Genomic DNA, 23,037 nt, shown 5'->3' with positions numbered 1-23,037 from the left:
TAATTTTAAAAGAAGCAGAGTGGTCGGAGTTAGTTTTCCCCTCTGTTTCTAAACTTTGGCTCACGTTTTTACAAACACATGATTATCTGCTGTTAAATGTCACATGAAATTATTAAGATGGGGCGAAATTTGTCTGTTTTATTACGCATAATATGGAAACGTTTAAAATTGAAAAATGAGATGTTGTTTCCGCTGTTGACATAAAATGGATAGTTCTGCGGTTTTAAAGTTGTAGGAAATGTAGCTGGAGGTTAATGGAAACGCTTTTCATTGGTTCCTGTAAACTGAAAAAGTTCAAAATGTTTTAGTAAATTGTGTTTGTGAGTACTCCATCCAGTAGAGGGCGGTATTTGTGTTGTGTAAATTTCCACCTCCGTAGAAGAAGAGGTCAGCTGATTCAAGCAAGCTGGAGGTAGAAATTTGCAGCCTGTCTTCTCCGCTTGTATTGTAGAGTAAACCTAAAGCTCGTTGCTAGTGGGAATTTGCTTGTTCAACATTTCTGTGCATGAATTAAAGACGGGGCAGCATGAAAGGTTTATTCTGCCAAGCTGCAAAAAGTGATGCTGAGCCAAAGTTTGTTATTCAGGAAACAGTGAGTTGGGCTTTAAATTCAGACATTATTCCATCATTCAGACTACAGCGCACTAAACTGTCAGGCGTCGGCTCAGAAAAAGCCAATTATAATGCTTTATATTTCTGTTGAATTCATTTTTGAATTCTCACATGTAAGGAGCCATGAACGTATTCATCTATGATATGAGCAAGTATTTTTAACTGTCGTATTGCTTTGTTTTCTCCAGACCCTCCCAGATGTTTTAGGCAAACATCAGATCAGAGTTAAAGTCAAAGCATGTGGACTGAGCCCGCTGGACTTCAAGGTAAAATAATATAGGGCAATGCCCAACTAAACTATGAATTACTGGAGGACAGGCCACTCAAATTGTTGTGGAAACTTACCTGTTCATAGAAAGATTGAAAATAACAACTACTATTTACTACTTCCTGGGTTAATTAAGCATAGATAACCCCTTGTGGGCAAGGTTATGAGTAAACAGTGGAAGTTACCATTTCTTCAGCAAATATCTATAGGATCCATCAATAACTCTTTCTGACATATACATTACAGAATGAACTGAGGTGAGGGAGAAACCTAAGTTGGTCATAATCAAGCGGCCTTTATGTTGAGGCGGTCTTCATATTGTAGTAAGACCGCACCACACCTTAACTATCAGCCAGGAGATGTGTAGTTTATGCAGGGTTATGAAGAGGAGGTTCAGCCCACATTACAATGCTGTGCTCTTCCTATAATGTGTGATGGCATGTGAGAGCTAACATCAGTTTATGAGAATGCATGAAACTTTCATGGTGAAATTGTAGTGGTTCATTATCATTCTGGCAGCATATCTTGGTCCAGTGTGTGGTGTGGAAGAACTTGGTATCAGCACCAGTACATCACCCAGAATGTGTGGCCCACTCACAGCTGTGTGGCTTGGCCATCAGACAGTTTGAACAAAGATCCTTACTGGGGTTGTGTTAAGGATACAACCTCTGCATCCCAACGCCAGACTGATAATGCTCAAAGTGATTTATTCTAAAGCTCTTGGCACCATGGCTGCTATGTGTATTGGGTCCTGATACTGCTGCAACAAAAAGGGTCTAACCAGCACCTGGATTAGACAATTCAAGCCAAGCAAGAACAAATATTGACTTGAAAAAACACTTTTGCTGTGTTTGGGCCTCTTGGACATAAAGAATGGTATCTGCTGCAGGATAGATCTCCCAGTGTGCACTTCTCCAAATTGCGCACATTACACAGGTTGCTAAGTGAAAGTGGGTTGACGGTTCCATGGGCTGCACTTTAAATGCTTAATGTTTGTCATGCTGTCAAAGAGAAGTTCTGGTGTCATATTTTACAAAATAGAGAACAGGTAAGAGGACAAAAAGTACGAGAAGCAGCTCATATGTATTATAATTATATTATAATAGCGCAGATCATAAAAACTTTCAGGCGTCAGAGCCTCAGTGTGATCAGCTAACAGTGATTAGTGCAAACAAACTGATTAGGGATTTTGTGTGACTGATTCTTCCTGACTGCATTCACAGAGATATAGTGCTTTGATAAAGTGTTTGGCCCCTTATAGATGTCTGGTTTTGCTTTTTTGCCATGTTAAATGTTTTAGAACATCAAACAAATTTTAATATTGGGTGAAGATAACCTGAGTAAATGCAAAACGCAGTTTATAAATAATGATATCTTTCAACCTGACCTGGCGCTATGTGCAAAGTAATTGGCCCTTAGACCTAATACCTGGTTGTGCAACAACTGACATCAAGAGTTGCCATAGCTGGCAATGAGTCTTAAAAATTCCAGAGAGGGAGGGTTTTTGAGTACGAAGGGCATGTTTTAAGGTCATACTATCTGAATTGGACTGAAGTCCTGACTTTAACTAGGCCACTCCAAAACTTCATTTTGTTTTTTTTGTTTTTTGAGTCATTCAGAGGTGGTTGCTACTGTGCTTTGAATCAAGGTCCTGCTGCAGAAGTGTGATTGTGTACCAAGTTCCTCTCCTTCAGGGAACATTAGTTATATGCATAACACCACGTTCTCTTTCAGTCAGTTCACTTGGTAGAAACTATAAGTACGGGATATGTTTACACGGCCCGGAGGGCAGCCGTCAAACCTGAGCCAGTTTGTGGTGCCCCTTTAATCTAGCAGAAAGAACGGAGTGAGCCACAGAGAGGGCTGTCACATCCAGGTAATAATACTGAAGAAAAGCGTGTGGTGAAGACCAACTGGCTGCAGAACAGATATCACTCACAGAGACCCCTCCGAATAAGGCCCAGGATGCCACAACACCCCTGGTTGAATGTGCTCTCACACTGTGAGGTGAAGAGAGGCCCCTGCTGTTGTGAGAAAGATAGCCGACTGAGAGAGCTCGTGGTCAGAGTTGTGCCCCTAGCTGGATTGCCCAAATACACAAACCGTAAAGTGTCTTTTAGGACATCAGCTGAAAACTGAATATGAAAGGGGTGCACTGAAAGTGCATGCAGGTTTCCAATCCACTTTGTATATGTGAAAGCAAGAAGATGACTTGTCTTATTTGACAGAATTTTCATCTCAACCGACTCAAGGCGCTCAAATGGAGTGCTACAAAGAGCCTCCAGCACAACAGTCAGATCCTAGGTAGCAACACTAAATCTCATCCCTGGTCTTGGTCTACAAACCCCTATTAAAAATCGCACAGGCAGGGCATGAGCACCTGGTGTCTCTATTAAAGCTGACATGGCAAGCAGAGACAGCAGCCAGGTAAACCTTAAGTGTGTTGTGTTGGACCACTTGTTTGCTGAATATTGGACTACTTGTACGGTGCGGGATGCCACCAGGCTTCCTGGCGTTTTCGGCCATTTTGTATCCAGGACATTGCGACTGATATGACGGGACGCCCCAAGTCTGACGTCACAGGGCGCTATATATGGAGGCACCCAGTTTGAACATACGTCTTCAGCTGGAGACCGGGTCCGGTTACCAACATCTGAAGCATCACCTGGAGAAGAGTCCCGAGTGGATCTCATTTATTCTCTCTCGTTGGCCAACGAAGAATTCATAAAAGAGGTTTCTGGAATAAGAAGGCCAGAAATTTCACTTTGCCGATCGAAGACGTGAGCTTAACATGTAACTAAAAAAACACGGCGTTTCAAGGGCACGAATCGCCACCGTGTTTTTGTTCTAGTCGACTTTGATGGTCAGATCATATTTTCTCTTTCGCCAAGGAGGCCAGAGGACAAAGATTGACCGCTTTTCCTGAAGTTAACTGGATGCACAGTAACTTCCAACTTCCACCCCATTCTCTCTCACCTCCGCTCAGAAAGAAGGCTTCAACAAAGTAAAACACATCCTTTTATTAATTTTATTTCTTTATTAGGAATAGCCGGGCAGGGTAGAGGAGAATTTTAGTGCAGTTAGAATCTAATGTGTTCTGAATGATATGTGCATGTAACCTTGTTATTGAAACTTTGATGTGCCGTGTTTGACATGCCCTTCGTACTCGAAAACCCTCCTGTGGAATTTTTAAGACTCATTGCCAGCTATGGCAACTCTTGATATCAGTTGTTGCACAACCAGGTATTAGGTCTAGGAGCCAATTACTTTGCACATAGCGCCAGGTCAGGTTGAAAGATATCATCATTTATAAACTGTTTTGCTGTTTTGCTTTATTTTTGTTTAGTTAGATATTTTACCCCTTTTGTGTAGAACTTTGCATGTTTCAGTAGGTGAAGATTATTAAATCAGAAGAACGGATTGTATCAGGCTGTGATTTAATAAATATTCACATAGATAAAGAAGATGCGTTTCTGGGTTCATTGTGTGCAAAAGTGATTCGTCAGTCAAGATAAGGTTAAAAGTTCCACACGTTTCGGCAGAAATGGTCGATTAAACAGTGACATCTCCGGTAATAGTTATTAATTATTACTGAGTATGTAACGGTTGTAATTATCAAAGGCGTTGAGCCACAATTACAACACCAGAAGACATCTCTGGTCTCGATTCATAAATGAGGATTTTGGTTAAGAAATTAAATTAGTCAAATTATGATTTTTAATTATAATCATTGATAAAGATTAATCAATCAATCATAATTCCTAACAGTTGAATCCATCAGCTAGTGTAGAAATGTTAAAACATTCATGTTTTGCTGTGACACCACTGCTGCCATGTATTTGCATATAAGCGCCTAGTTGAAGATGCTCTGGCACTCTGAATGGTACTCTTAGCGGGTAGGCATGCAGCACCCACAGTTCTGGGTGTGGATTAAATATTCCTCCCTCTGGGTGCGAGAGGGGATTCCGATGGATAGAGAGCTTCCAGGGCTTCGCCACCACCATGCTGATTATTTCTGCATACTACTACTAACGTCGCTGGCCAGGTAAAGACCACCAGAACCACCACTGTGAGTGTGTGAGACAGCTTTAGCAAGGGAAGAGAGTGAGGGACCTCTGTTTATGTAAGACACCATAGTGGCATTGCATGTCCTGGTCCAAACATGGTGGTCCATCTAAACCCTGCAAAAATGTCTCAGATCTAGCAATAGCGCTAGGTACCAGGCGGGCTGACATGCAAGCGGCGGTTATTGCTCCTGTGTGAAAAGCCTGTGAAACACAGTCATACGGTGCTCTGAAAGGCGCACTTGAGCTCACAGAGAGCATATTTTCAGCACCAGAAATGAAAACTGCTGAATGGGGGTCAGTGAGCTTTTCTCAAAATTTACCAAAAAGACCAGGTACTCATATTCTATGTCCTCACAAAAAATCTCACAGACTGGCTCAGGATTTATCCGTACATGAAAGCAAACACCTGTGACATCGATTGTTTGAAACCAATTACATGGGCCAACACCATTCAGATACTATCTCAGAGTCAACATTTGAAATTTTGCAAAGGTTCTTGTTTGACACTCTTAAATCCAGGATGGGAAGAACCCCACCTTTCTTCTTCATTCGAAATGGCAGCTGTACCAACTATTATTGGTTTCCAAAGTGAAAACCATGTGCACATCTTGTTTTCCAAAAATATTTTTATTTCCTCCTTCAGAATCTTAACTGTTTTGGTTCCTAAAGTTGTATTTACAATGGAGAGGACTCTTGGCGGTCTTATCCATAACTGCAACTGCTAACCTGTGGCAACAGTCTTTTCCACTGATAGTAGGGGCAAGCATGTGTCCTAAAGAGATTTTTTTTCCTGAGTGTAAACTTCACTTTTATGGAATCCAGGGATTCTCCACACAGCCCTTTGGTGGACACCGGCCCTGTCTTTATCTAGGATGTCAGAAAGTGTTAGCCATAGATGTCTTTGCCCAACCACTGCCGAATCGCTCTTCCCAGTGAAAGTGCTGAACAGCAGGATGTGCAGAGGGTATAATCTGTGGAGATCCTGATCTCATTTAGGAGGGAGACCAGAGGGTTCTCAGGTGGCATCTGATCTCCGAGTTTGGATAGGCACATAGATTGATAGTTTTCCTGCATAGTAGCCGATGTCGGAGCATGAGCATTGGTCGCTTGAGTACAATAAGTTCCCATCCAGCCGAGATGTGGAAAATCTGCCTTGTTTAGATGGAATGGTTGTAGGGCCACTCACATGTAGATTATTTTGTAGATTATCAGAAAATCTCCTTGTGCAGATGTAATATCCATGGTGATAGTAGGATCACCAAGAAAGCAGCAGAGAAAAACCTATCCCCGGAGCATTAAATAGGCTGTTGGCTCATTCCATGTCTTTACACTGACATGAGCTTTTTTTTATTAATCACAATCTGAAGCATTCGAACAGTCTTGGAGATTTTGGAGAATGAAGGAGGGCTCATGACCCATTGTGAAGCCTAAAGGCTTGTTGTCAGTTAGAAACTAGCATCTGTAAGGTTATTGGGGTGCATTAGTTCAGGTAACATTGACTTGGACATGCACACCAACATTATACAATATAAATATTTTATTTTTGTATAGATATTAATATTATTACCTTTCACCTGTGAATTGCTGAATTAAGCAGTAATGAAGTAACTTCTCTGTCCTTCTCCAGCTGATTCAAGAGGTGGGAATCCAGAAGGATTTTCTTCCTGTTGGCAGAGAGGTGGCTGGGGTTGTCCTTGAAGGTATCAAACACATTGTTTAAAATACTTTATTGCATTAGCAAATAAATATCTGACATAATTAACATATACGTGTATGCCCTTATGGATCATTGTCTGCACTAGTTTAATAGGTCAGTATGTGTTTTTTTTGTTTTACACAGTTGGACCCAAAGTGACCTCCTTTCAGCCAGAGGATGAGGTTGTAGGTGAGAAATGACACTTTGGCTCTTAAAGCTGGGTGAAGATGATGAATAAGAGGGATGATGATTATTAAGTTAAGATAAAATATTTTTCCATGTTTTATTAATATTCTGATTCTTTTTACTGTGTTAGAGCAGCTTAAGTAGTGGTACTGAATAATTCTGCAAGTTTGTCACTTTTTGTCTTTTGCATTTAGTGCAATGCTTGGAAAAGACTTTTACCTGCACTTATCGGCCACTTCATTAGGTACACTTTGTTAGTATTGAGTTGGACCCTTTTGCTTTAACAACAGCCTTAATTCTTCATGACATGGATTCAACAAGGTGTCAGTAAAATGTTTCAGAGATTTTGGTCCAACTTGACTTTATATCATCACACAGTTGGTGCAGATTTGTCAGCTGCACATCCACGATTTAAACCCCCACATCCCAAAGGTGTTCAGTTGGATCAAGACCTCATGCACAAAAGAGGGCGCAGCATTCATACTAAAAGTTGATTGTGGGGAGAAATACTAAAATTTCAGCACACAAAAAAATTCAGATGTATGACACTGTGCATAGACATGTTACCGCACATGTTGCCTTCATACGTCCCAATTTGAGGTGAATTCTGCACAGCTGCACGTGGCGCTGGAACCGCCTGGTCTCCGCCCGTAAATACATATGCAAAAGAGTATAAATAACTGGAAGGCACCCACCACGTGTCCAAATAACCATGGCAACAGGAGTGGTCGGTAAGACAAGAGGAGATTCACTGAATATGAAATACAGATCTCAGTCTCTGAGATAAAGGCAAAAAGTTCATATTCATTCGGTATAAGTAATACATTTTAAAAACCGAGTGGCAGAAGGTTAAATGCCATTAACACGGTAGGAGCTGAATTATTATCCATGGCTGAAATAAAACTTATTTAGCAATTTAGGCTATGTGTCAAATCCAAACGATGCTATCTAGCTTCTGCATTAAGCTCAAATATAGTTGGCATGAATATTCATCCTATATTTCTTATAGTTAGAACAATGAGAATTATTATTATTATAGTATAAAGGAATCTTCAGTTCAGGAGGCCAACGTGCCATTGTGTTCATAGAATACATTTGTGCATCACATATATTGAATGAAGATGCTTTATATTCACAATAGAACATTAATTTAAAGATGGTGTCCTAAAGCAGTGCATAGCTCTGATTACATTTAGAAATCGTCAAATTGCTGCAAATTGCAATATAATGTTTACCATTATACCACAGTTTAGGGGAATTTAATATATATCTGAGCAACATACGTGTGAGGCCGTCCCATATAGCTGGCATGGCCCGGCTCAGGGATGACTGTTAAATACCCGACCTGTCAGTCAGCTCCCTCTGAAAAGCTTTGGTGGAAAAGACCGCAGCGTAGGGAGAACTGGAACTGGCACCAGCGGCCCACGGTTCCTCCTGGTTTCCCTCTGTAACACTGAGGCCAGCTCCATGCAGAGCTCCAAAATAATTGCTCTGGGCAATTTGAACCGGTTGATAAGCCATGCATCATCATGTACCAGCAGGTCAGTAGGATTTCTGAACAAAAGGCTCCCTCTCACTTTTTCCATTGATGGTGTTCTCCAGCTGAGCCAAAGCTGCCATGGTTCCATAATTATGCACAACTTTACACAGCTATTTATGGACATGTGTGATTATCTCTAGCTTGTCCAAACCCGACTTGTTTAGAATTAATCTGCTGATCCGACACAGTTTTCTTTCTCAGTGAGAATAAAAGTGACCCTTAGATGATTCACATGCATTTTATGCTCCTTGGCGCACAGACCGATGAACATTTCCATCAACAGGTGACAAAAACAAAAGAGGTTTCACGGTTTACATCTGACTGAGGTTGTTTCCATCATTTTCTGAGGTGTGTTACGTTATTGTATGAGGCTAAATGTGATTCAGTTCCATTGCTCAGATTTAAACCATAAAAGCTCAAACTTATAAAAACATCAGCTTTATTGCTCCATGTATTGAATAAAACTGAATGGAGTCATATTTCAGTGTATTCATATGAGTTTTAATTCCTTGTAGTTTGTTTTGTCGATTGAAAAGGTTTGCGTAGCTCCCGCACATTTTCACAGCAGGTTAAAAGTTGCGTGGATTTCCGCTCACTTTTACGCAACATTCATGTTTGCACATGCCAAACACTGTGCTGCAAGGTTTTTGTGTGTAAGTACACTTTGTACATGAGGCCCCTGGTGACTGCGAAGGCCATTGCATTACAGTGAACTCCTTGTCATGCTCAAGAAACCAGATTGAGATGGTCTGAGCTTTGTGAGATGGTGCATTATCCACCTGGAAGAAACCCTCAGAAGATGGCTACAGTATGGTCATAAAGGGATGGACGTGGTCAGTAACATTACTCTAGGAACGCTGACGGGTTTATACAATGCTCAATTGGTTCTGAGGGATCCAAAGTGTGCCAAGAAAATATTCCCCACACCACTGTTGTTCTTACCACCTGGTGTGGTCATCTGCCACTGTAGCACATCTGTTTTAAAGTACAACACGTTGTGTGTTTAAAGATGGTGTTCTTACATTTGTTGTAATTAGTTGTTATTTCAGCTACTATTGCCTTTCTTTTCACACCAACAAGTCTGCTCATTCTTGTCTGACATCACAAAAAATGTTTTGTCCACACAGCTGCCTCCTAATGGAGATTTCTTCTTTTTCAGACTAGTCTTTGTAGACCAGACAGATGGTTGTGTGTGAAAATACCAGCAGATCAGCAGTTTATGAAATGCTTAGAGCAGCATCCCAGTGTCATGTTCATTTAAGTCTTTCTTCCCTTTTCTGATGCATGGTCTGAACTTCAGCTAGTCATCCTCTCCAGTACCCCTTTTCCAGTTGTCCCTACTCAGCACGGTTTGGCACAGCTCACTCGCTATTCGGACTTTTCCATTAGTAACAGTTACGTGGAACCGTTACTAATTTGAGTACCTGGTTTCTTGCAGTTCCAAGCAAGCTGTTCCGTGCTAAACATGCAATGTCGGAAGAATGTAGATGACCAATTGGGTAGGGGGCGACATAACTAGTCTCAGTATATTTTAATAATTAATATCTTCAACAGTTGTTTATATGATCACTATAGCAAGCTAGCATTAGGTAGCATTAGCTTACCCTCATCTTCTAGCTTGCACCCTTCAGTTTGATACTGCTCCATGGCTTCCCTTTCTTTCCTATTCCTTTCCAGAGTGCTTTGTCTTGCTGCCTACAGCCTTCTCTGGATCTTTCCTTCAACTCTGAGTCTGACAACAGCCATAGACTGAGCAGCAGGTCCTCCATTGTTATGCTTGTGTCACTACAAACACATCATGTTACTTTTTCGGACTGTGGGGCCACCTTGCTCTTGATTTTGCCCACATTGAGATGGTACTCAAGTGTAATGGAAACAGAATCAAACCATGCAGAGCTGACCCGACCCGAGACGAACTGCGCTGAGTAGGTACTAATGGAAAAGGGGCACAAGTCTGAATGCCTAAATGCATTGAATTAATGCCATCTGATTGGCTGATTTGAAAAGTTGTACCTATAAAAGTGGCCAGTGAGTGTATGATTTTATATATATATATATATATATATATATGTGTGTGTGTGTGTATATATATATATATATATATATTTTTTTTTTTTTTTTACCATTTTAATGTCTATTGTTGTGACTAGTCTTAAAGAAAGAGGTCCCAGAATAAAGCTCCCATTAATCTGTTTGGCTAATGGCATTATGTTACAGGAGGGAAAGCACACAGTCTAATTTCTTCCACTATGTACTTGCTAGTTTAGTTTTTACTCCATTGGATGAGATGCTTTTGCTTCTTTTGGTTGAGATTTGTAGGACAACTGATGGTTAAATCCCAGGCTGCTCTCCTGTGAATTTGACACATTTTCCTCAAAGGAACGCTGGTTTTGTTGTCTGTTGGCAGTTTGAAATGTGTCAGGGAGACCCTGGTCAAGCTGCCTCCCCATTTGATTAGTGCTTGTTGTTATGCCCCTTCACCGTTTCATATCTTTGTGGTTTTGGTCAACTTATACTTGACCTTTTGGGTTTGAACTGGAGCCATTTGCCACAGAACATTTCATATTGACCAATCATCAATTAAAACCAACCAGGGGGGCAGTTTGTACCCACTTTGATTTAAAGTCATTTTCTTTATTTTTTCCCACATTACTGTAAGAAAATATTGGCAATATGACTCAAATAAATGATACCTTCAACTAGTAAGTCACTTAGAATTAATGTGATTTGGTCAAGGGAGAAGGGGTCTAATACAAATATTATTATTATATCAAATAAAACTTGAAAAACGTGCTTTTTTATTTCACAATTTCTCTCCACATTTCATCTAAATAAAATTGGCTAAACAAGTGGCACAGAAGAGAAAAATTCACCAGTTTGAGACCCGACTACAGAATGTGTTCTGTAAATCCTCACCATGCTCCCATCCACTGGTGGTGCTTTTCCGTAGTAGAGGCAGGAAACCCCTCCCAAAAATGACCTTTGACCACACCTCTAACACATTGAGTTAGGGCTGTGGTCAAAGATTTGACTCATCCCATATTTGACTTTTACCCAAACTGTACACTGCAGCGATATTTCAGTTTTACTCTCCACAAACTTGAACAAAAAAGAACCATTCTTTGTTTATGTGGAATTTTTTCATAGATGATTGAAGAAATTAAATATGAAATGAAATATGAGGCTGCATCATGTGAATATTTCAGAAGCAGCTGTAAAAGATGAAGATAACTCTTAGTGTTTTTTGATTATTCAGTTTTATTTACTTTTTTGTCATTGTGTTTAGGTTGTGTCTTATAGACCCAGTAAAAACAGTAAAAAAGACAATTACCTTTTGATTTTAGGTTTCTTTGTTGTGTTGTGTTGTTTTTTGTTTGTGCTTACTCTTTTCCTTCTCCAGGAGTTCTTCCTCTGGACTCTCTCTGTTCTGGACTCTGTGAAGTTATTGACGTAGATGAATACTATTTAGGTAAATGCATACCTACATATTCTTTACAATCAGCTTTTAGCCCCACTGCTACCATGTTATAAAAATAAGCCTTAGTTACTTTCCACTAAAAACATGAGTTGACTTAGTTTCCTTTTTCTTTAATTCGATACATTGAACCAACAGAACACAGGCTGAGAGGAGGGTGAGTTTGACAGAAGTCTGAAAGCACCTTAAGTGCAGCGACTCCATGACGCCTTTTCTAAAAGATGACAAATACAATATAATAATCCAAGCACTTACAGGTAAAGAATCTGTGATAGGTGTCAACAAATGGAATATCTACAATTAACCAAATTGTTTTTGTTGTCATTGAGATGATCCAGAAATCCTAATTCTTTTCATAATTCAGTACGTTGCAAAGGTTTTCACACCCTTCAACTTTTTTACATTTTGTCACATTAGAACTACAAGCTTCAGTGCATTTTATGTGATTGACCAACACAAAGTAGAGCATTATTGTCAATAGCAGGAAAACTCAAAAAGGTGTGCTGTGCATATATACATAGCTACCTTTACTCGGATACCTCTAAATAAAATTATTTGCCAAAAATTGCTTAGAGAAATCACCTAGATAGTAAATAGACGTCACCTGTGTATAATTTAAGCTCAGTATAAATCCAGCTGTTCTGCCTGAATGGTTTGTTAGAGAACATTAGAGAACAGGCAGCACCACGAAGACCAAGGAATGCCTCTCTGCTCAATCCATCATTCAAAAATGGAAAGAGTATGGCACAACTGCAGATCCGCTAAGACATGGCCGTCCACCTAAACCGACTGGCCAGGCAAGAAGAGCATTTACCAGAGAGTCATCCAATACCCACATCCTCTCTCTGGAGGAGCTGCAGAGATCCACAGCTCATCTATATCTAAATCTATAAACAGTACCTTTAACTTTATGACTCTACAGTGACAAAATGTTAAAATGTTGAAGGTGTGCAAATACTTTAGCAAACCACTGTAAAAACAAAATATTTGTTTGTTCTGCAGTTCAGAAGCCGGAAAAGCTTAGCTCAGTGTGTGTCGCGGGAGCGCTGCGTGATGGAGTCTGTGCTTACACTGCTCTACACACACATGCTCGCATGGCAGCCGGACACACACTACTGGTGATGGACGGGGCCAGTGTATGTAAAACACTAAATGCACACGTCATATAGTCTGAGAATGACCATGATGTCAGGGAAGTATGATTTGATCATTTTCATGTCTCCTCTCATTGTGCAGCCTTTTGGCCTCATGTGCATCCAGTTGGCTTGTTATCACGGAGTGAAGGTTCTCACAACATCACCCTCACCACAGAAACAAACCTTCCTGGAGCAGCTTCGGCCCAGCATAGGTTTGTACTCGCCAGCGCTTTGAAGGCTGCACATCATTTCATTAAATGCAGCTTTTTCTAGCTATACTCAGCTGCTGTTTTTCCTTCCTTCACTTTCATATTTGCTTCCTTTACTTCCCTCGTCTCCTTCATATGTTCCTCAGGCATTCAGGATCCTTTAGTAGGTGAGATCTTTTTCTTTCTTTTATTTTCAAACCCTACAGGCACATCTCAAAAAGTTAACATATGTTCAAAAAGTTCAATATTTTTTGTCACTCATTCAGAAAATTCATCTAATATATTTCATAGATTCCATGTGTAGGCTGTAATATGGCCATTCATACAGTCATACATTTAAAAAAGCTTTTTTTAAATTGGTGTAATGTAGTGTTCTAATTTTCTGAGATACAGAATTTTTTGTTTTCATTATCTCTATGTCAAAATTACAATAAATAAAAGCTTTAATTATTCCACTCTATGTGTAATAAATCTATATATGAGTTAAGTATGAGAAATAAGGGAGAAAGAAATCTGGAACTTTTCAACTTCATGATATTATAAAGTTCCTTTAAATGAATCTGTCTATACTTGGTTCTTTATAAGGTTTCTAAGTTCTGAAGAAGCTAACAGTGCAGCATTGTTATTAAACTTTTGTGAGACTGAAAGATATTTGATCAGTACAGGTATACACAGAGGTTTGGATTATAGTGTTTTTACCCTTTATTTTGGCTTTTTTTGCCGATACTTAAATGTATCCGATTACAATTTAATTATGATTTAATTTATTAAGGGAACAAAGCGACCCAAACCCACCTAGCCCTTTGGGAAAAACCTAAACCTATTAACTGTTGTGCCAGCCTGGGAATCAACAACTTCCATCAAGCGTTTGTAATAACTGGCAAAGATTGTTTCACATCACTGTGGAGGAATTTTACCGCATGTTTCTTTGCAGAATTGTTCGAGGTCCGAACTTTGATTAGGCCACTCCAAAGCCTTCTTTTTTCTTCTTTTCTTTTTCGGAGCCATTCAGATGTGGATCATTGTTGAGCTGCCTAACCCAAGTGTGCTTCACATTAAGGTGACCAACTGATGGTCTAACATCTGCTAGGGAGCAGAATTCTGGGTGCCATCGATTAGAGAGATCTTCCAGGTTTTGAACCAACAAACCAGCCCCAGACCATCATACTACCACCACCATGGTTGTCTGGGTACTATTTATGCCCAGTCTCTTTCTTACTGATGATTCACAAACTGTGACTTAAAATGACCTTAACTTTTTTTCTCAACGGAGAAACCTCCACAAACATCCAGAGAAAAGCTAACTTTGCACAAGCCTTTTGCTCCGTCTGTTCTTCCTGTAGACTCTTAGTCTGATCTTGGTGTTTTTGTTGGAAATGGGGGGCTTTTTGTGGCCATTTCTTCCACAAAGCTGTTTTTTCCAAAAGTCTTCAATATAATCTAACAATTTATTTAGGAAAACTGATGCAAAGGTTTGCAGAACAACGTTTTTGTAAATCCCAAAATGTTTGAGTGGTACTGTAGGATATAGAGACATTTAAATCTATTCAAATGCTTTGTTGAAATCTAAAATCAGCCCCAGTACCTCACTGTATGCTGTGGTTGTGTTTTTGTTCAAAAAGCCAGAGTTATTCCGGTGCATAACGGATCACCGGATCTGCTGTCAGCGGTTCTGGAGGAGACTGGAGGACTGGGAGTGGATATAGTTGTGGATTCTGAAGGTGAAAATACAATTGAGGATAAGCATGCCTGTGTTTAAAATGTAATGATTTATTAATGAAACTTTGGCCTTTTCTTATTTAAAGTTCGTCTGCATGGAGATGAGGAGGGGGAAGAGAAATTACTGCCTCACAAGCATGACATCATCAGTGTACTGGGAGTGGGCGGGCACTGGGTCACATCCCACAAAAACCTGCAGGTCAGACCTCAGAACGGTTCCTGCTAGTTTAGACTTTGGTCAAGTTCTGAAGAAATGTGCTGGTTAAGATATATTTTTTCTGTCTGCAGTTGGATCCTCCAGACTGCAGGTTACTGTATCTAAAATCAGCCTCTGTGTCATTCCTCAACCCCGAGGTCTGGACTGCTTCATCAGCTCAGCAAGGAAGATATCTCCGTATCCTGTGCTCGTAGCAACACTCACAAGTTTACATACACTCTTCACTTTCGTCAAAAACGATAATCGGTTGCACAAGTTTGAATTTATTGTGGATTTCATCTAATCCATACATAGTCATGATTACACACACAGCAAGCAGTCGCCTTGTCATCAAGGCCAAACAGCTCAATCTCTGTCACTTACATCCAAGTTCAACATGGATTGGGAGACTGCAGACCATAAAAGAAGCCCTTATTCCAAACACCTTCTAGCTTGACCGAAATTTGTAGCTGTCCTCATCGAAAGCCAAATGTCTTCTGGAGAAATGTTTATCATTGGGCAAGACAAAGATTGAGCTGCTTGGCCTCAGTGACAAGGCCAATGCCTGATGAAGTCCAGGTGAGGCTCTCAAACCCCAGAACACTGCAACAACTGTCAAGCATGGGAGTGGTGGCACCATGGTGCCAGAAGGTTAGGTGCTTTGGGATAATGGAGAGGAGGACTAGTTTTTAATATTACCTTAAATCAACAGCTAAATGTTTGAAACTTGGACACAGTTGAGTGTTCCAACAGGAAAATGATCCCAGAAGGACATGAAAACCGCTTTTAAAACTGATAAAGCAGACAAACATTAAGCTTTTCTAATGGCCCTGACTTTGAACCTATTGAAAATGTGTGAACTATGCTTGAAAGGCAGGACCTTGGAAAAGTATTCAGTCAGAATTACGCCAGCAGATTCTTTATGGCTACAACAAGCTTGTGGTTTGTCTGCACCCTGCAGAGGGACATTTAGCCCAATATTAGAGGTGTATGTAAATAATTAACCCTGTTTGAACCTGTTTGGGAAAAAGAAAAACTCACAGAATTTCCTGTAAAGTCAGTCCACCCTGGAAAAAAAAGCTGTTCAGTGCATCCTTAAAGACCAAGAACTAACCACTTATAGCGATGGTTAGTGCATGTAAACCTCTGACCGACGCTGGACCATCCATAGTATTAGTCTTTAACAGCTGTTTTCAGATATTCTGAAAGACATCGTGGAGAAGATGGCAGCTGGAGTTCTCAGGTAACTTTGACAAACATGCAGGTTTTTGGTTATATTTTATCCCTATATAAAAATGTATCACCAGGAAATTCAATTCAGTTTATTTATATAGTGCCAATTCACAACACATGTCGTCTCAAGGCACTTCACAACAGTTAGGTACATACATTCCAATTAATCCTAATCATTGAACAGTACAGTCAGATTCAGTTATTTATTCAAATTGGATAAAAAGTTTTTCTGTCTAAGGAAACCCAGCAGATTGCATCCAGTCAGAGACTTGTAGCATTACCTCCTCCTGGATGAGGATGTAGAGACTGTGGAGAGTCACTGGTGTTGACTCCCTCATACTGAGCATGCATGTAGCGACAGCGGAGAGGAAAAACTCCCTTTAACAGGAAGAAACCTCCAGCAGAACCAGGCTCAGTGTGAACGGCCATCTGCCACGACCGACTGGGGATTAGAGAGAACAGAGCAGAGACACAAAGAGAACAAAGAAGCACTGATCCAGGAGTACTTTCTATGGGAAGGAAAAGTACAGGGGTTGGACAATGAAACTGAAACACCTGTCATTTTAGTGTGGGAGGTTTCATGGCTAAATTGGACCAGCCTGGTAGCCAGTCTTCATTGATTGCACATTGCACCAGTAAGAGTAGAGTGTGAACGTTCAATTAGCAGGGTAAGAGCACAGTTTTGCTCAAAATATTGAAATGCACACAACATTATGGGTGACATACCAGAGTTCACAAGAGGACAAATTGTTGGTGCACGTCCTGCTGGCGCATCTGTGACCAAGACAGCAAGTCTTTGTGATGTATCAAGAACAACGGTATCCAGGGTAATGTGAGCATACCACCAAGAAGGACGAACCACATCCAACAGGATTAACTGTGGACGCAAGAGGAAGCTGTCTGAAAGGGATGTTCGGGTGCTAACCCGGATTGTATCCAAAAAACATAAAACCACGGCTGCCCAAATCACGGCAGAATTAAATGTGCACCTCAACTCTCCTGTTTCCACCAGAACTGTCCGTCAGGAGCTCCACAGGGTCAATATACACGGCCAGGCTGCTATAGCCAAACCTTTGGTCAATCATGCCAATGCCAAACGTCGCTTTCAATGGTGCAAGGAGCGCAAATCTTGGGCTGTGGACAATGTGAAACATGTATTGTTCTCTGATGAGTCCACCTTTACTGTTTTCCCCACATCCGGGAGAGTTACGGTGTGGAGAAGCTCTAAAGAAGCGTACCACCCAGACTGTTGCATGCCCAGAGTGAAGCATGGAGGTGGATCAGTGATGGTTTGGGCTGCCATATCATGGCATTCCCTTGGCCCAATACTTGTGCTAGATGGGTGCGTCACTGCCAAGGACTACCGAACCATTCTTGAGGACCATGTGCATCCAATGGTTCAAACATTGTATCCTGAAGGCGGTGCCATGTATCAGGATGACAATGCACCAATACACACAGCAAGACTGGTGAAAGATTGGTTTAATGAACATGAAAGGGAAGTTGAACATCTTCCATGGCCTGCACAGTCACCAGATCTAAATATTATTGAGCCACTTTGGGGTGTTTTGGAGGAGCGAGTCAGGAAACGTTTTCCTCCACCAGAATCACAAAGTGACCTGGCCACTATCCTGCAAGAAGAATGGCTTAAAATCCCTCTGACCACTGTGCAGGACTTGTATATGTCATTCCCAAGACGAATTGATGCTGTATTGGCCGCAAAAGGAGGCCCTACACCATACTAATAAATTATTGTGGTCTAAAACCAAGTGTTTCAGTTTCACTGTACAACCCCTGTATATGTTAATGGATGTAGCTCCTTTAGTCGTTTCACCTAGAAAGGAAGAACAGATAAACTCTGAGCCAGTTTTCAAAGTTAGAGTCTGAAAGAGAGCACATATAATTAGTTACAGTAAAAGCTCAGTCAATTGCCATGTCTAGGAGAGAGAAAGGGTTAAACACTGAAAGACAGGGCCATGTGGATCATCGGTAGAGGGTGAGCATTAAGTTGCTGCCAGCAGAAGCTTGGATGATGCCCCTCTCCAGAAAGGTGTCACAGGTAGACACAGAGTCAGGCCATGTGTAGCTTCTAGGAAGAGAAAAGAGAGAACAAAGTTAAAAGCTGAAATAACAGCAAATAATGCAAAATTAGAGAGTAGTGTGAGAATGTAGCAAAGAGGATGAAAGTGGTCATTATGTCCACTTTATGTCCATTAGGAACCACCAGTAAACCTGCAGTCTGAGAATGAAGTGCTCTGTTAGGAACGTATGGAACAATCAGATCTCTGATGTATGATGGAGCTAGATCATTAAGGGCTTTATATGTGAGGAGGAGAATTTTAAATTCTATTCTGGATTTAACAGGGAGCCAATGAAGGGGAAGCTAAAGTAGGGGAAATAGGATCTCTTTTTTTTATTTTCATCAGAACTCTTGCAGCATTTTGAATCAGCTGAAGGCTTTTAACTGCATTTTGTGGACATCCTGATAGTAAAGAATTACAATAATTCAGCCTTGAAGTAACAAATGCATGGACTAGTTTTTCAGTGTCACTCCTGGACAGGATATTTCTAACTTTGGCAATGTTCTGGAGGTGAAATAAGGAAATCCTAAAAACCTGTTTAATATAGGATTTAAATGACATGTCCTTGTCAAAAATAACACCAAGGTTTTTTACTTTATTACCGAAGGTCAATTTAATGCCATCCAGGTTAAGTGATTGACTAAGCATTTTCTTTTTTTAAGACAGCGGTCCAAAGACAACTACTTCTGTCTTGTCTGAATTTAGAAGCAACAAATTTAAAGTCATCCAAGTTTTTATATCTTCAAGACATGCTTGTAGTCTTTCTAACTGGTTGGGCTCATCAGGATTTATGGATAAGTAAAGCTGAGTATCATCAGCGTAACAGTGAAAATGTATCCCATGCTGCCTGATAATTTGACCTATTGGAAGCATATATATAGTAAAGAGAATTGGCCCAAGTACTGAACCCTGTGGTACTCCACAATTAACCCTGGAGTTTAAAGATGATTTATCTGGAATCTGTCAGACGGATAAGATTTAAACCAGCCTAGCACTGTTCCCCTGATCCCTACAGCATATTCCAGCCTTTTTAAGAGGATATTATGGTCGACTGTATCAAATGCAGCACTGAGAACTAACAGGACAAGTACAGACACAAGTCCATTATCTGAGGCCATAAGAATATCATTAGTGACTTTCAGCAGAGCTGTTTCAGTGCTATGATGAGCTCTGAAGCCTGACTGAAACTCTTCAAACAGGTCATTGCTGTGTAAATGCTCACACATTTAATTAGCAACTATTTTCTCAAGAATTTTAGATAAGAATGGAAGATTGGATATAGGTCTGTAATTTTTCAAGTCATCTCGATCAAGCGGTTTCTTAAGTAAAGGTTTAATTACAGCTACCTTAAAAGCCTGTGGTTCTGATCCATTTACTAAAGATAGATAAAGCTAATATTTCTGATAACTCAGGAAGCTTCACAGGATCAAAACAGTCCAAACTCAAATCAGGTTCTACAGTTATTTCCAATGTTGTCTCACTTGCTGAGGATGAAGTAATCATCTTTGGGAATTTGTCAAAGATTTTCTTTTTAATAGAATCAGTTTTATTTTGGAAAAATCCCATAAAATCATGACCGCTAAGAGCTAAGGGATTGGATGGCTCAACAGAGCTATGACTCTGTGTAAGTTTAGCAACTGTACTAAAGAGAAACCTAGGATTATTCTTGTTCTCTTCTATTAATGATGAGAAATAAGCTGTTCTAGCTTGGTGAAGTGTCTTTTTATACAACAGTAGGCTATTTTTTCAGCTTAAGTAGGAATCCTCCAGGTGTGTAGAGCGCTAATTTTCTAACATTGTGCTTTAAAGTATGCAGCTCTGAATTAAACCAGAGAGCCAGCCTCCTATGAATAATTACCTTCTTTTTCAAGGGGGCTGCATTATCTAATGCATCACGCAATGATGAAGTAACATTATGAACAAGAGAATCAATTTGTGAAGGGGCAAAAACAAAATTATTGCCCTCCACTGTGCTTTTCTGTGATAATGAGGAATTTAAAAGTGGAACAGATTCTTTAAAGGTTGTTAGAGCATTGTCTGATAATGATCTACTATAATGAAATGTTCTTTCAGGTGTGGAGTACTCGGTTAAATTAAACTCAAAAGGTTATTAAAAAATTATCAGACAGGACAGGGTTATGAGAAAATATTGTTATGTCTTTACACTCAATGCAATATGTCAGCACAAGGTCCAGAGAATGAAGACAAAGGTGGGTAGGTTTGTTATGTTTTTAGCAAAGCCAATTGAGTCTAAGATAGTATTAAACGCTATATTTAGGCTATCACTTTCAGCGTCAACATGAATGTTAAAATCCCCCACTATAATAACCTTATCTGTCTTTAACACTAAATCAGATAAAAGGTCTGAAAATTGATCTAAAAATTGAGAGTAACGGCCTGGTGGACGGTACAAAACAACAAACAGAAGAGGTTTTAGTGCTTTGCAATTTGGATGAAGAAAACTAAGGATTAAATATTCAAAAGAGTTGTAGCTATTGATTGGTCCGGGACTAGTCAATAAATCGGACTGAAAGATGGTTGCTACTCCTCCTCCTCGCCCAGTATTTCGAGGAAGGTGGAAATTTAAATAATTAGTAGGAGTTGACTCATTTATAGTAACATAATCCTCTTGCTGCAGCCAGGTTTCTGTGAGGCAAAATAAATCAATCTGATTGTCACAAATCAGGGCATTAACTAGCAAAGTCTTTGAAGAGAGAGATCTTATGTTCAATAAGCCACATTTAATTGTTTTATTTTTCTTTTTAGTCTGAGTTGTGTTTATTTTTATTAAATTTTCCTGATTTCCTCCTTTTAGATTATGTTTTAATCTATTATATTTTGGCTGTGGGCGAGACACTGTCTTAATAGGGTAATGGGTGGGTAGCAGTACAGAAGCTGCAGAGAGGAGTGTTAAACTACGACCCTGCTTCCTGGTCTGAACCCTGGGTTGTCAGAGTTTTGGAGAACTAATAAATTCGGCCAGATTCCTAGAAGGAAGAGCTTCTCCATCCAAAGTGGGATGGATGCCGTCTCTCCGGATCAGACCAGGTTTTCCCCAATCAATACCGACTGAGGTCCAACATTATCACATCTGACTTCTCTTGTCGCTGCAGACCTCAGACGCAAGAAGCTGTTCCTCTCTATGAAGCCACTGTTGCCATGGAGACTATCCAGCGTCATCCCAAGAAAAAGGTTGTTGTTCAGCTCTAATAAAACATAAAACCCACTCAGTTCTGGGTCCAGATCTTTGACATATTACACACTGGAAATTAAGTCATTGTGAACAGTTGTTTAAAAAATACATAAAAGCTGTTTGTTAAAAATATGTTGATAATACAATAAAAATAAAATTGCATGTGTGAAATTAGAAGATCAAGTGTGTCTGCTGTAAGGAAATGGTTGTTACTGCACAGTCAATTGAAATAGTTTTTTTTCAATAAATCAAGAAGACTAAAAACTATGTTTTCAATGACCAAATAAAAATCCATTCTTTCCTTGTTTGTTTATATCTTATAATTTCTAATGTTCTCAATCGGTGTAACATTGACAATAAAGGTGGAACATTATTTACAGCTGTCAGTCAAAGCCAGGTTTGTGGAAACTGTTAACATCTCTACATCCAAATGATGTAAAATTGACTTTATGTGTACTGACTCAATCAATACTGTCTTGTATAAGAATAGATGATTAGATGTAGCCGGCTGTGACCTGTGTTAATTCCTGCATCTTAAACCACTATTTCACACAGACCACCAATAATTAGTATTGCAACATTTTAGGATTCATGTTTTCTGTTCCAGTTTGTGACCCCCTAAAATTCAGTTACAGCAAAGGTACTGTAGGTAAAGATAAATCTTGAGATTTGGCTTGACATTCATGAATATTGTCAAGAATTTTGTACAATTTACAAGAATCTATTGAGAATACTTCAAGAACGATAGGAATGAGCTAACAATAGGCCGAATGCATTTAAGAATCAGGTACGATTACGTTTAAATTCGTTAATATTATTAACATTTCATGGGATTTTCCATCAAATATAAAAAAAGAGACTAAAAAGAGTTAATTTTATTTGAATAACTTGATATTTAGTAGTTAAAATCTTAAGTGATTGTTTTTGCCAATAGAATGAAGAAAACAAAGTGTTTGTTTTTGGACATAAATTGTAATAAACTAAATAAAAGATATAAAGTTTTACTTTGTTTTGATATTTCTTTGTATTTAAAAAATATCGTTTTGGTGTTTTGTTTTTTTACTTTTTTAAAATAGTAATTACCTTTATTTCTAATAATTATATATTTTTTTTCCAAGCACAGAGGAGAGATTTGGGCAGCTGTAGGAGCTGCAATAGCCCTGAGTGGTTAAGATAACGAATACTTTTTCCACGAATTCCAGATGGCTCAAGAATTGCAAGAACTAAGAAAAGATAAAACCTCACTGCAATGCATACACGTTACCATAACAACCACTGCATCTGGAATTGTAGTTTTAACTATTTTCGTGGTTGCCCACTTTAAGATTCTAGTTGACAATCATTTCCAAGTTGTTCTGAAGGAAGACTGCCAGCCGGTGCATGACGCTGATCTTTGGCTCATCTCAGATTCACATCTAATCTTTAA

General features: G+C 39.6%; 1 protein-coding gene across 2 annotated transcripts; it reads left to right on the top strand.

Moving 5' to 3' along the window:
- Window positions 1–418: 418 nt before the first annotated feature.
- Window positions 419–22,615, top strand: cryzl1 (crystallin, zeta (quinone reductase)-like 1). 2 transcript variants are annotated; one of them, XM_047352556.1, is made up of 13 exons: window positions 419–592; window positions 801–878; window positions 6,575–6,647; window positions 6,788–6,832; window positions 11,770–11,838; window positions 12,847–12,980; window positions 13,081–13,192; window positions 13,336–13,356; window positions 14,812–14,910; window positions 14,995–15,107; window positions 15,197–15,302; window positions 16,302–16,347; window positions 21,532–22,615. In XM_047352556.1, exons 1-13 carry the CDS (start codon window positions 527–529, stop codon window positions 21,626–21,628), a joined length of 1,059 nt encoding a protein of 352 aa, XP_047208512.1. In that variant the 5' UTR covers window positions 419–526; the 3' UTR covers window positions 21,629–22,615. The 2 variants fall into 2 exon arrangements, with proteins under 2 accessions (XP_047208512.1, XP_047208513.1); XM_047352557.1 differs by lacking the exon at window positions 13,336–13,356.
- The last annotated feature ends 422 nt before the right edge of the window (window positions 22,616–23,037 follow it).

Source organism: Girardinichthys multiradiatus, chromosome 22, assembly GCF_021462225.1.
Source record: "Girardinichthys multiradiatus isolate DD_20200921_A chromosome 22, DD_fGirMul_XY1, whole genome shotgun sequence".
Classification (NCBI taxonomy): Eukaryota; Metazoa; Chordata; class Actinopteri; order Cyprinodontiformes; family Goodeidae; genus Girardinichthys; species Girardinichthys multiradiatus.
The sequence above is the reverse complement of the archived record's forward strand: the minus strand, read 5'-3'. Positions and strand labels throughout refer to the sequence as shown.

Excerpts from the sequence above, each read along its gene's own strand:
- cryzl1 (XM_047352556.1), top strand. The coding sequence starts at position 527 with ATGAAAGGTTTATTCTGCCAAGCTGCAAAAAGTGATGCTGAGCCAAAG. Across the intron at positions 6,833-11,769 it reads GCCAGAGGATGAGGTTGTAG|GAGTTCTTCCTCTGGACTCT; the intron begins GTGAGAAATGAC and ends TTCCTTCTCCAG. Across the intron at positions 13,357-14,811 it reads CATTCAGGATCCTTTAGTAG|CCAGAGTTATTCCGGTGCAT; the intron begins GTGAGATCTTTT and ends TTGTTCAAAAAG.